We start from the raw sequence: 14874 nt of genomic DNA, 5'->3' as shown, positions 1-14874 counted from the left end.
GTGTGTCTACACATTCATTAACGTGCCTTAGTTACTGAGCATTAAGTTTAGTATTTGGTTAACTAAGTACTAATTAAATGCATAGTTACTCGTGCTACTGTGCAGCAGCAGTGGTGCATGGCTTTCTTCTGTTGCTTACTGCACAGTAGGGCTGTGCAAAGCTTCTGGTGCTAATTCGATTTGGAGGAGATTTGGCCCAATTCGTGGCCAAGTCTCTGAATCCGAATCGAATCAGGGGTTCAATTAAAAGGTCCAAATCAATTCAAAGCACTCTGAATTAGTTTGGAAAAGATTCAGAGAGCTTCAATGATTCGGGCAGTCCTCACCTGCTGCAGCAGGGAGCTAGACCCGGACTCTGAGCTGGTGAGTAGGGGGTGGGGCAGGGGAGGCTGGAGGAATGGGGAGGGGACCATGGGGGGATCCCTGCCAGGCCCCATACCCTGCCTGCTCTCCCAGCCCAAGCACCCCCTGACCCCTGCCCACCCTTCCAGCCCCACCCCAGGCTACCCTGCCTGGCCCCAGCTCCCAGTCCTTTTAAAAAAAGCCCCCACTCAGTGGGTGCTGGCTGGTGGGTGGTGATCCCTGCTATCCCCCATTGCCCCACGACACATGGGGGGCTCTGGCACAAGCCCCCCCGAACCCCCCTGCTCCCCCATGGCTGCCCTGCCCACCCCAGCTCTGGCCCTTTAAGAAAAACAAAACAAAACAGAAACTACACACTCCCCTGCTGCTGCAGAAGTCTTGGGGCTGCTGGGGGCATGGGTCAGTGGGGGACAGCGGGGATTGCCCCCCTAGCCAACAGGAGCCAGTGAGTGTGTATGTGTGTGTGGGGGGGGGGTTTCAAAGAGCTAGGAGCTGGGGTGGGCAAGGCAGCCACTGAGAGCAGGCAGGGCATGGGGCCTGTGTGATTCGGAAATTCGGTTGATTTGGATTCAGCCGAATCGATTCAGGACAGTGAAATGATTCAAGTCACCGAAACGAATCACTGTCCCCCAAATCAGCCGAATCTGAAGCGAATACTAGCCACTTTACATAGGCCTACCACACAGTAGCCTAATAACACTGCACAGTGGCATATTAGCACGCTTTTTGATTGGCACACTACTGCGCAGTGTTATTATGCTACTGTGTAGTATGTGCCTCGTGTAAACATGCCCAGTGTAACCTAAAAACAGGACTTCAAATTGCCTAAATTCTGCTCAGATCCCAGTGTAGGATCAGTCTGCTCCTGGAGACAGTCATCTCAGGAAAAAAAAACAACTCACTTTAAGAACTCTCTTATTAATTCATTCTTTTGGTGTTATATTCTACCTGATGCTTTTTCTCACATCTTACTTACAGAGGGAATTCAACATGCAGTAAGCTAGGTATGAATTTACAGTACATTGTGCATGTCTATACGTGCAATGAATGAGTCTGAATAGTAAACTAGAATTAGTAAACTAATCCTGATGTCACCGTCTACACATGCATTTAAGCACGGAAATTTACTATATTGTCAGATACTACTCATATCTACTGCATCCTAATTGCTGTGCATGTATAGAGTGTCACGTTTTACTGCACAGAAAATTAGTCTGCTGCACAGTAAAGCATCTCATGTAGACAAGCCCAATAGGTACCCATACTAGCTCACTGTACACTAAAGCAGACTCCTCTTTCTAAGGGGAAAAAACTATCTTGTACTTAGTTCATGCTTGCTATTTTGCCCTCACTTCCTACATAGACAGAGTGCAAGCGCTTACTCCCTTTGCTAAGAGGAGTTAGTTCCCTGCCCAAAGACACTCTTTCAGATAAGACTAAGGGAGACCACATGAGAAGTTAGTGGAGTTGTAAATTCACACCCTCATTTTCTGTTCATGGCTTCCAACTATAGACAGGCTCTGAGTTATCTGTGCTACCTTTTCTAACCAGTGCGTGTTTCTTATTGGATAGAAAGATAGATGGACAGAAAGGCTGACTATCTTTTCCCTTGCGGTTTTAATGATACAGATATTTGTACAGAGGGTAAAAAAAGGCCTTTGTGTCCTGTTATTGGCTCATGCTGCTGACTCCTCATACTACCCCATGGCACCTCCATAAGGTACCATCATCGCTTCCACAGTTAACCATAGTCAGTGTCACAAGCATAAAATCATGGCTAATGTCAGAAATAAACAACTGCTCTATAACTATATATAACTATAACTATATATATAAACTATATATCTCTAATATTATAAAAGCCTTACTCTGTCTGTCTGTCTGTAACACTTTATTAGCATTTGATTGTTGTCTTGGCAGCCAATCAAAGAGCATTCTGGACAGGCGGCAGCAGTGCGGCGGAGCGCTACCATGACAGTGGGGACGGAGCGGGGGGGTGCTCCGGCCCCTTGGTCCCCACTGTCATGTTCCCTCTCAGTCATGCTCCCCCCTGTCATGCTCTGGCCCCTCAGTCCTCACTGTCATTGCAGAGCTGTCCCCTCCCTGGCTCTGCTCCTTGGAGGCAGAGGGGGATGGAGATGTGGCAGAGGGGAAGGAGGGAGTGAGGGGGAACAGGGCTGGATGTGGGGCTTTGTTATCCCTCGCACCCCCATGACAGTGGGGACTGAGGGGCAGGAGTGGATGTGCTGGACGTGGGGTGTCGGGGAGGGCACAGGGGGCCGGAGGTGAATCTAGCCTCAGCGCCGCATCCAACAGCACCCTGTGGCAATGCAGCACTGGCCTCACCCCCTGCCCCGCTCAGGCGCATGCAGGGGGTAGGGGAGGGGCATGGGGTCAGAGGCGGAGTGGTAGCACGTCAGGCCACTGGGCGTTAGTGCTCCATTTCTGCCCCCCCCCCCCCCCCCACCCCGCCCTCTGTCAGTCATGACGGCCAATGGCGGGGACAGACTGGGATGGCAGCACAGGGCAATGGGTGATGGTGCTCCCCCCCTTACCCGTCCCCCTCTCCCCCTCTGTCCCTGTCATTCTTGATGGGCAATTGGCTAGTGTGTGTGTATACACACACACACACACACACACACACAAAATACATATCATGACCAATCTTGTTTTCATAAATTAAGATTTTTAAATAACGTAGTCACTCAATTAAATCTACACTGGAAATTGGGTGAAACATCCTCTTAGCTCTCTGGGAATTCCACTGTCAGCTGATTTCAAGCCATCTTCCTTAGTGATGCTATGTAAGTTAACAGCCTCAGATGTAAATTAACAGTGTAAGAGTCTTGTGCATCTCTCACCCCAGGAATAAGTGTTTTGAGTTGTGGGGCCTGCAAAAATTTTTGTAACAATCAAAATGAAAGCAAAGATTTCCGCCCCCCACACACACTTAGCACAAGATACGGGAAGTTGTGGAAAGATGGGCATGAAGTTATCTGTGTATTTCTTCAACAGCATCAGATACTGAACATTATCCTTCAAAGATACAGGCCTTAAGGAAATAGAGTAGGGGTGCACTGATAAAGATTTTTTTAGTCTGATACTGATGGCCAATTTTTAATGAGCCATATCGGCCAATGCCAATCTGATTGCCGATATGCGTCCTGGCAGCTTGGAGAGCAGCGTCTGGATGGTAAGTCTGTTGGAGGGAGAAGGGAAGGGGGGGAGGGAAGGGGCATGGGGGGGATGTGATGATGGTGGAGAGGGGCTGGGGCAGGGGCAAGTGCTGCCAAATTGGGGTGAGGCATGGGATGGAGCCATGAGTGACTCATCCAGGGGGTGCAGGGAAGGAGGGAGCAGCTCCTACCTCTGCGCACACCCCTGGGGGAGGCATACAGGGGCATGTGCACCCTGGATCTGTGTTCAGGGCACGGGGGTGCTGCTGCTGTGGGCTGGGGCCAAGGGCAGTGCTGGGCTCTTGCCAGTGGGGGGTTTGGGCTGGGGCTGTGCTTGGGGTTGGCAGTGATAGCACTGGGAGGTGGGGGTCTACAAAGGGCCCCCCCCTCCCAGTACCACTGCCAGCCCCAGCCCAACCCCCTCCCTGGTGGGAAGAGCCTGGCACTGCCCCTGGCCCCAGCCTGCAGTGGCAGCCTGCCTTTGCCCCGCTCACAGAACTGAAGGGCATGTGCCCCCCATACCTTCCCCAGGGGTGTGTGCATCAGTGGGAGCTGCCCCACTCCCACCCCGCCAGATAACCTGCTTGCAGTTCTGTCTTGTGCCCTGCCCTGGCTGGGCTGGGCTGGGCCAGGCATTGCCTGCCCCTACCCCAGCTCCGCACCCTCCCTCACAACAGGGGCCTTGATCTGCCCCTCCCACGCCCCTTCCCTCCCTCTGCCCCTTCCCCCCCACAACAGACTTACCAGCTGGACTCTGCCCTCCAAGCTGCTGGACTGCCCAAGTGCATGCTGTGGCTGTGCACATACACAAGCATGTGTATGTGCACAATGACATTATCGGCCAAATCAGCCAAAAAATGCCAATTGTCAATAATGTCAATTTTCCTTTTATCAGTGCCAATACGATATGGACCGATGTACTGGTGCATCTCTGAAACAGTCTTCCACCTCCAGACTGAAGTAGAATGAGTTTCAGTCACAAGTGGAATACCTTATCTATACAGAAGTTCATCACTTTGATCTACCTGTCAGGCAATCTGGAAAAAGCAGTCAGGGGAAGACCACCTGTAGACATGAATTAATCACCTATTTCCAACCAACTCAGCCATCTAAACAATACCTTTTTTTAAAAAGTGCTATTTATACTAGGCAAAATGCAACCTTGCCCAGATATACATACTGCAGTGATTTCATAGTACCCTTCTAGTCATTGAGGGAAGATGGTATTTTATAGCCTGCTATTTATTAATTTGTTTCTTGAAGAAGAAAATTACTGCAAATATGAAATGCAAGTGCCACTAGGGTTGTGAATCAAATGCAGCTTCCACAGTCCTGTAACTTAATATTCTTATAATTCCCTTCTAGCAGTGAGGTGTCTTCAAGATAAAGCATATGTACAGAGAGAACTAGCTTACTTACGTCCTATGTAAGCCATGTATTAGCTTAACATGCAAAGAGAATGCTGGGGAATTAGCATGAGAAAGGCTGCTTCTGTAACTCAGGAAACACCAGCAATCTCATGAGAAAGCCTGAGATTCCCCTTCATTTCAAGTTTAATTCCCAGACCAGAGAGGCTCAGGGAAGTAAGCAAACATTAGGGCTCTTATCTTAACTGAACCTAGTAAATATATCACCCAAGTTTTCACACTGTAATATTTTGCTTTTCCCCTAAATGTAAAACTAACCTATATTTGTTAAACTGATTAGGTGAACATAGCAACCTGATAATTGCCAAAGCCATAAAACTTAACACATCATGATGGCTTAATGGAACAGAAGCATACCTGTTCATTAATGTGACACACAGCTAGATTTTGTTCATCGCAGGAACAGGCCACTCGGATGTACTTCAGCCAGTTTCCAGTTCCAGTCTGGTTAGCATCAACACAGAATTTCTCATTCCCCAGGTCATCAGTGGTCTGCAGAGGAAATAGGAGGCAGAAGAATTATTTTTGTCACGTGATAAGAAATGACTAGGATGGAAATCAGCAAGTAAGAAATGCACTTTTATAATCATTTACATTGCAGGACCCCAAAACTGGATATAAAGAGATCCTTGGTCAAAAACAACCTCCAGTGACTTCAGTCAGAGATTTGGCAGAATAAGGAGCTCACAATCAGACCCACAGTGAACAAGAAAAGTATCGTTCCAGTATCCATATTGCGAATCCAAAGAATTAGCAAATTCTCTGACCTGTTTCTGTTAATGGTCTAGCTAGTTTTATGGTTCCTTCTCCATATTATCTATTTCTGACTGGATTCAACAAAGATTGCAACACTTCATTTGCTACCATAAATAAAACCAGACAGTTAGCTCTTCAGCAATCAGGGTCAATTGGTTACATTTCCTTCAGGTTTCAAAATTAAATAAATATATATCAAGTTTAACTTTTATTCTCAGTTGCATACAGGCAGCCACTGATAAAGTTAAAGGAACCAGTGGAGCTGCATAGGTCTAAGTGAGGTAGAATTTGATCAGCTGCATGTAAGATATAACCTTCAGAACAGAAACCATCACAAATACTTAAATGTCCAAGTATGAAAAAAATAGAGTGGGTTGTGACAAAAAAGTTTTTCAAATAAAAAAAATGAAATAAAAAAAAAACAACTTACAACTTTGGCTTTCTTAAAACAGGAAAGAACAGTTTGACAATGTAGCATTAAAGAGACACCTGGCATTTCACACCAAGTTATTTGAAAGCTTGTTTTTTTCCTGCATTTCACTGAAGATAAGATTAATGAAATTATACAGAACTATTATTTCTTGGGGAGGAAAAAGGAACTAAGTCAGGGCAGTCATATTCTTATGGCAATTTTAATTGTCACTCCTGTCAAGCACCAGACCTCTCCAGTGCCCATTACCATTAAAGACGCTCTGTTTTCTGACCAAAATACTCCCTAGCTCACATCAGACAAAGTATCACTGCAACTTATTTCAGCCATCCAAGGATCTCAAAGTGCTTTTCAAGCATTTAATCTGAGTCGCTCAGGCTGCTCTTGAACATGATCAGATGTTCCTCAATTGGGATGTAGGGTTAGGAGGGGAGGGTGGAAATTTTTAGCAACAGTGAAAGTGATGTCAAAGCAGTACCAGGAGCAGGAACTTGGAGCATATGGAGTTTTACCCTGAAGAGAATCTGCAGCCATGAATCCTGTCCCCCTGTCTGTGGCTCCAAGTATTTCTCTGCATTTTTTTAACTGATCTGTATTGAACACTGAAAACCAGGGAATTAGCGTCTGGCTTCACCTTTCCTATAACAACTCAGCAGTGAAGCTTTAGTGGAATGTTTCTCCTTCTTCCAGAATATGTGCATGCATGGGAAAGAAATAATGGGAGGAACCAGCTGTACTTATGTGGCACTTTCTTAAACTCCTCCCTGGGTAAAATGCAAATTGTTGCTTATGAATGGTTTAGCTGCACTGTCACAGTTCAGGGGCTTAGCCAAACAAGTCAGCCCTGCACTCAGACTACCTTTTGCTGCCCCTGTTACTTGACAAAAGTAAAGCGCCAGAGAACAAGAAACTAAATTAGAATAATGCACAAAACCCTCCTTAAAAAGGGTATTATTAAGAGTGCCAAGTCCAGCACTCAGAAGGTGCCTGAGAAGCCTTAGACTGGCCCCCTTGTGCACATGCATTATGATACAGGCTTCAATTACATGATCACAAATTATTAGTTCTGCAGCACCCCAACCTCATTAAGGACACACTTCATGAGCAGCTATGTTGTTTTTTCCTTAGGCCCCTGGCATACTTTTCACTTAAGATGTGATTCATCAGTTAATCACATCTTAAGCTGTAACCCAGTCACACATTAATGCAATTAATGGCATGATAAAACAAGAAGTAAACCACAAAGTTATTACACAAAAAATGTGTAATAACTTTGTGGCTGGTTCCTATCACTCCAGTAACTGGATTCATGGGCAGACTGGGGCTCCCAGGCCTGGGGGATGACCCTGCAGCTGGGATCCTCAGCCCCTGATCTGGGAGCTGTCAGATGATCTAGGCTCCCAGCCACAGGAGTACCCCCATGGCTGGGACACCTCTCAGCTGACATTGTGATCTTGGGCTCCCCCTGCTCTGGCAATTAGGTGTGATGGGATTTGAAGCATGATCCTACAACCATGCCTCCTGACATGCACATGTGGCATGGCAGGAAGAGCGACTGTGGGAATCCCATGGCGCCTTTACTTGCACGTCTGCCAGGGGCTTTAGAGTTTAATGGGTGCCCCCCTGCTTTATTTACCACAAAGTATTAACCCTGTTCTCCAGACAGAACTATGAACTGCCTCATGGGCTTTTCTATGCTGCTCATCACTACAGTAGCTGGTGTTTTACACATATTAAATCAACTTATTTTTACAACACACTTGTGGGATGAGGGACAAATGTTAAGTCCATACATTCGTCCCTCATTTTACAAATGGGGAACTAAGGTACAGAGACACTGAGGTGCAAAGCAGGCACTAAGCACTGCCCACTTGTCCTGATCGATGCACACCAGAGCCTGCACATTGGGAAGGACAGATGGTTCAGAAACAGCCATGAGTGCAGGCCCCAGGCTTTCTGACTGCTCCAAATTGATCAGGGCTATCCCCAAGCTGCCTGTATTGCCTAATTTGTAGGCTTGGGTGTGTACAGAGCAGGCTTAGGTGTGTACAGAGCAGGTATATGTAGCTTGGCCTTATTTCTGGGTGCTGGTCCCCAGAAATGCTCCTTAAGCACTAGGGAGATGCCGTGGATATCTGAAGTGCAACTCTAGCTGACTTTACTCTCAGCTGTAAGTGCTCAGCACTTCTTCAAAACAGATGCCAGGTTTTCCAGTCCAACACCTAGAAAATGAAGGACACAGAATCACTTCTAGAAAGTTTGTCTTAAGTGACTTGCCCAGCACCACGTGGGAACACCCTGTGAGAGAATCCTACGTTCCAGTGGCATTTCCTTGCCTCAGTCCTGCAACCCGCCCTTTTCTCCCTGAAGCCCCCTGCCTCGCTTAGTCCACACCTGGTTTCTGCAGCAAACGAAGCACAGGTGCAACAGAGAAGTGTCCCTTGCTGCACAGCCCTGATTCATTCCCAAAGCAGAGCCATCCTCCACATTGGCTGAAGGGGAACTGCCATGTTAAAAATAGCACCTGCTCTTACAATTAAAGACAGCATGTGCAGATGGGGTGTAGGAAAGCAGCAAACGAAGGTTGCACAGACTGGCATTTCCTAGCTTTGCAGTGCCTTATGTTGCAACCCTACTAGAGCACCTTCCACGTGGCTTTGCTTTATGCAGGTTTTGTTTTTTTACTTTAAAAAAAGCTATCCAAACCAAGAAGAACTCCATTAAGTGGTATCATTCCGACACCCACATGACTTATCAGCATAGCAGGATCTAACACCTTTGCTGCTGAGTGAATAGAAAACAGAAGTACAATATTGTCCTCTCTGTGGCCCAGTGACACTTTGGTTGCTAGTCTGGAAGGAATAAGGGCAGTGGAGGGGAGTGTGCACGAAGGGGCACAGATCACCTCATTTTCCCCAAAGCTGAACTCCTCTGAGCCATTCCCTCCAGTCTGTCCCCATCCCTCCTCTCATCCATGCCTTACTCCTTATCACAGCCCCTGGTAATTCTAGTACCCCTTTCCCATCTTCATCCAGTATCCCTTCAAATACTAGTCCTCTTTTGCACTGAAGTCCCCTTGCCCAGCATGTTTCACTAGCTTTCTTCTGAGGTCCTTCTCCAGCCCAGCTCCTTCCTTCTTTTGCTGAACTCCACTAACCCCAATGTCTTCATCGGAGCTCTCTCCCCTCCCTCCTCCACTCCCCCTGAAACTGCTGGTTCTAGTCTGTCCTAGTCTTCTTGTCCAGCCAGACCAAGGCTCCCCCACACTGCTCATTGTCCAATGTCAGCCCCCACTAACGGTGCTTAGTTCAACTTATTTTCCTTCTCAGCTCCCTATCGCCTTGCCCTGTATAACCCCAGTTTCAAGTCTCACTCTCCCTTCTACCAACCTCCTTTCTCTATTTCATGTTTCCCCACCTGATTATTTGTTCATTTACTTCCCAGCTGCCACAGATTGGTCACTTGTCACTTCTGCCTTGGAACCAGGCAGCTTCCTCCCTTTAGATGCTCTCTTTTCTGCCTCACTAGAAATCCTTTTCATGGCCGTTCCAGTGCTGCATGGTGTTCTGAAGTAATTTTAAAGGAATAGTTCATACAGCCTCACAAGCTCCAGATAATCTAATTCTCTGTAACAGGACACAGAACGAGAGGAAATTCTTGCTTCGCTGGGAGCCATTTCAGAGCACGGAGCACCAAGGTTTCGAGTGCTCAGAGCAGCTCACCACATTCAAGAGATGAGAGGCTGCGTTTCACACCAGCTGCAGTTTCGGGATGGCCTTCAAGTATTGCACCAAGTACAGACAGCTGCAATAGACTGGGCCTTGAGGTTACAAAGGTGTGAACTAGTGTGGTGAGCCTGCGTTAGAGAAGAACAGTTACAGATTCTGGTCCAACCATTAAAAAAAAAATGTTTCCACAGTGAACATCTAAAACAGTAATTTTAAAAGAAAAAATAAATTAACCCCCTATCTCCCAGGACATACCATGGCTGCTTAGATTTGCACTCGAATACTAAGTACTGGGTAGTGTGAAACCCCACGACAGACAAATAGATAGATGCATTTATGTTAAAGATAAAAGTCAAGTGAGGATACAGCTTAAAACAACAAAAATGTGGAATGTTTTCACAAAGGAGACATTTCTCCTGAGAAATGGGCAGTTTTGTTAACTGGGACTAGAAATGACCCTGAAAAAACTCCAGATAATTGTTGACTTTGTATAAGATGCAGGTTTTCTTCAGCAATGCAGAGGCCCTGCATCTCCTCAACAAGGAGCCACCTGATCCTGAAACACGTCCATCAGCGTAAGTACCATCTGACTGGCTCTTTCCACCCTGCTGGCCCCCCTTCAGCCACTGGGGTGATTTTGAGCCTCTGATTAAGAGTGGTCCATATTAGGAGGCCACATGAAGCGGCTGCAAAAAGAACACAGGTTCTTTGGGTTGGCCAATCCAAATGAGCGAATACAGGTTAAAATAACAGTGAAAATCAGGGAAGTTGGGTTTTATCTTGAGTAATAACTTTACTGCTATTTTAACTTGAGCTAGCTAAACCAGATTAGCTGGCTCAAGTTAAGAGCATGTTGTATTTGCACGACAGGCATAACCAAAGAGAGTGGGAACTGCAACAGTAGAAGTACCCTGGATAACAAAATGGGTATTTTATATTCAGCTGCTGATTTAAGTGCCGTGCAGCAGTTTGAAGGTAATGAGCAAATCAGGTAGCATCTGGCAGCAGCATCCACTTGGCCTGTGCATAAGAGTTAGAACAAGTGGAACAAGGCCAACAGCCGCAAACTAAGTGGAAAACTCCAGGGCTACAAACATCCTCTAAACTCCATTACAAGCCCTCCTTTTGTATAACTGGGAAGGTTGGATAAAAACACGTCAGTTGGAGTGGAACGAGCCCAGACCTCAGCTCCAACTTGCTGAATAGTCCGCAATTCACAACCTTTTGAGACAGGCTTGGTCCTAGCCCTTCACAGAGAAGGTGAACCGCGCTAGAAAATCACATGAAACTCACTGGTTTTTTGGCTGAGTTTAGCTTTAAAACCCAAAACGAAACTCTGGAGGCGTGAACTCCCACGAACCAAAACCGGAAAAAATATTTACACGAAGTTCTGAGAACTGCAACCTCTCTTTTTCACACACTCTCACTCCAGCCCATAAATAAACCAGAAGGACAGTAGCAGAAGCCTAGCAATGACACTGAGCGGGGCTTGCTCAGTATTTTACCGTCTCTTAGTGTGTGTATTCCCTGTTCCAATCATAACACTTTTAAAATAAAAAAGATACTTGGAGAGAAGGACAATTCCCATTGCAGCCTCAGAGAGGAGGCAGGTGCAGTGTGTACATTGTGCTGCACAAGGGACTGCCAGCCTGTGTGGCTGAGCAACTCTAAACTTTATGAACATTGAGCAAACACAGCTGAAAAGGAGAAGACCATGGGTAGCACTTTTCTAGTTGGAGAAATCACTACTGTCAACAGACCCAGATTGCATCAGAAAAGACAGCCTGTGGCTAAGGCATTGGAACAGGCTCAGGAAACGTAGGGCTAATTGCTTGCTTTGTCATTGTTTTCCAGTAGGACTTGAGCCTCTTCCTTTGAGTTTGCACAGTGCCTGATACAATGGGCTCCTCATCCCACATAGAGCTCGCATATGCTACCAAAATATACAATCAGCCTTAGGTACTTGATTATAGTAAAGAACACCTTCCAGATTCAGAGGTGAGGCTTCTTTCAACTTTCAACTAAATATAATAGGGTGCTGAATACATTTCTGGCAGCTACAAGTCAGCTATGCTGAATTACCATGAACTACCACAAAGAGAGTGCTAAGCCTGAATTTTGCTTCTTTTGTGTGCTGGGGTTTTGCCCTTCACAGCAGTTTAAAAAAGAAAAAGTGCATATGGAATGAGAATAAATCGACTGTAGTAGGTGCAGATTATTAACTAATTGGTAGGACTGGCAAATGCATGAAGTGTTAGTTAGGTGTCAGCCTAGACTTCAGTTTTTGAAGGAACAATTTTTCCCTAGTAAATAGTTACACCTGTGCTTTTCTGCATGTCCATGTGTAATAGCAGGTGAAAATGTTAGTAGTTATAGGTTTAACTACCTAATTTGCAGGCACAAAGAGGTAGTTAGTTGTCTAATTACTATTCATTAATGACCTGCAATTTAGTGTGGGTGCAAAAATAAAAGGGCAAAGCAGTATCTACAAAAACAGAGGCTGGTTTTTTAAATGTGACATTTAAACACGAGCTGCTGCATTAAGATGTTGACATTTGCCAACAACTGCCATAGCCCCCTCTACCCCCCATAGTTTGGACAGGAAATAACGGTGGTATCGCCAATACCATGTATTGACAAACATTAAGTTTGTAACGTAAATGTAAATGTAAATGCATTTCAAAGCTTCAATATTTGCCTGACAAGGCTTCAAATGCCCCTCTCTGTGAACTGCCTTAAGAGAAAGATTTTCCGAGTCATGGTGAGACGGGTATAATCAACTAGTGAAATAAAGTACGGCATGACCAGTTCCACAGCAGAGGCATTCTTGACTAAGACCAATATGCTGTGGCTAACGCCTTGAAAGATACCAATTATTAACACCCACGTTCTCTTCTGATGCTCTATAGGAAAGTTACATCACAATTAAAAAAAAAAAAAATCAAAGAAGAAAAATTTGCTAGCAATCACATACTAAATGAGCAATTCACTGTTTTTCTCTGTCAAACACACATACAAAGAAATGTTATAAATAACCAAAAAAAGCACACCATGTTTTCTTTCAGTTTAGGCTGGAAGAAAATCAGAAACCTAGTGCTTGCAAATTCTTTGTATCAACTGTTTCCAAATCAGTAGATGATATTGGCCAACATTTAAAAAGGGAGTAGTGATTTCAGATTGATGAGACACCATCTCTACCCTTCTGTTCTGCTAACGGTTGGTTGGTGTTTGTTTTACAGTAGCACCAAACAAGATATTGGGCAAGTTCAAGGTCCTTTTGTGCTTGGCATCATACACATACATGCTGAGAAATAAACCGTGTCTCAAATTACGTACAAGCTGAATGGAAAAGTCAGACATAGAGAGGAAAAAAGTATTTTCTGTGTTTTTAAAAAAGGCAAACAGAATCACAGGGGTATGAAGCAACGAGTTAGCCGTGATACAGACTCGCCCTTTTTTGTCTGTCTTTTCCATTCAGCTTTTGAGCAATCTGAGGCATGGGCTTCATCTTAGCATGTATCTGCACAGTACCTACTAGAAAGTGTCCTTGAGTTTGCTTGATACCTTGTTTTATATTGCTGTTAAACAAACACTAATACTTCCTAAGGAACCTGCAGGTTAGTACAAGGGAGCTTTGCTCCAGAATGGGACTTTTGGATGCTCTCATAAAATAAATCATAATTAATAAGAATAATCCTTCTTGGAAACCTCTTCCATTCTGTCCAACCTACCCAGTATCTGACAATTTCTCACTGCCTGTGTATGTGCAACAATATCCAGAATGAACTGGCCTCTTTCCTTAATTCTCTTTCTTGCTTCCTCTAATTACAACTGATAATTTCATTATTTTCTTTACCATTTGATAAACTAAACCAGAAGTTACATTAAACTCCTCCCCTTTCCAGCTCTCTTCACATCCAAGATCCCATCAAATTTGGCATCTATTCTTTTATAATCCACTCTTCCTTTCTACTGACACAGCTAAATCCATGGTTTGGTTTCACTGGGACTATTGTTACCTCTTCCTCTTACGGTTTTCCTGGCCTTTCCCTCTTCAGTCTATTTAGTTAAGGCAATCCTCCCAACCCCCCGAGTTCAGGTATGTTTGGATTAGGGGTTTAGGATTGGCCCACTGGAGAGACATGAATTCTGGATGCAGATCCAGAGTTTGGACCAAGCCTGTGGTTTAGAGTTGTCTTTATCCAGCCAAAAGGAAATGGTTGTCATGTTCCAGGGTTCACTTTGCAGCTTCATCTGCTTTCAGCTGAACAGGATTCAGGATCTGCATCCAAAGGGCTCATTGATCTTTCAAATACACCAACTCGCAATTTATTAACATCAGAAACGCTGAATTATGAAGCAAAAGTTATGGAAAAATTCTCTTGAACATTTACAATTTTTTTTGCACATCATTTGAGGTTTCCTGCTTCTCTAATTTGTGGGCTCTCTGTTGGGTTGTTTCTTTCACATTTTAATGGGCAGAGTCCAACAGTTGGCCTCAACAGAGGTGTGCTGTATGGACTGGAACGCCTAGGGATCTGTCGTCAGTTAGCCTAATGGATTCCTAGTGTGCATGAAGAAATGAGGCGGCCATGAGTTTGCCATCAATGACCCAGCATCCTGTTGCTATAACATCACTCCCCAGAAGCTGGGAGTGCAATAAACCTTCTCATCCCATAGTTGCAGGATCTGCCTTTGACAGTTTGGCTGATACACGAATTTTATTTGGCAGGAGAAAGAGGGAGATTTTATTTTTTTTTGCTTTAATGACCCACAAGCTGATTTAAAGCAATAAACTGTTGCCATGAAGTTTTGTTGTGTTTTCTTTTATTTCTTTTTAAATAAGGGGAAAAAATTGCTACAAGTTATGGTCTTCAAAAGGCTCTAAAACAAAAGGTCCATTCTCGTCATGAAATGAAGAGCAAAAAATGTATGAAGAGAAGCTCCTTTGTCACTGTAAAGACATCAAGCCAGGATGCACCCATGCATCTGGC

The 14874-nt window shown here is 45.0% G+C and overlaps 1 protein-coding gene across 21 annotated transcripts in view; it reads right to left on the bottom strand.

Annotated features, from left to right (window-relative positions):
• PRDM16 (PR/SET domain 16) overlaps positions 1-14874 on the bottom strand; it is a 459271-nt gene that overhangs the window by 64145 nt on the left and 380252 nt on the right. For all 21 annotated transcript variants that reach the window (XM_025212044.1, XM_025212072.1, XM_025211963.1 and 18 more), the window contains one exon: positions 5324-5458. In XM_025212044.1, coding sequence (XP_025067829.1) covers positions 5324-5458 — 135 coding nt within the window. The remainder of the gene's footprint in view (positions 1-5323; positions 5459-14874) is intronic.

Source organism: Alligator sinensis, unplaced genomic scaffold, assembly GCF_000455745.1.
Source record: "Alligator sinensis unplaced genomic scaffold, ASM45574v1 scaffold366_1, whole genome shotgun sequence".
Classification (NCBI taxonomy): domain Eukaryota; kingdom Metazoa; phylum Chordata; order Crocodylia; family Alligatoridae; genus Alligator; species Alligator sinensis.
The sequence above is the reverse complement of the archived record's forward strand: the minus strand, read 5'-3'. Positions and strand labels throughout refer to the sequence as shown.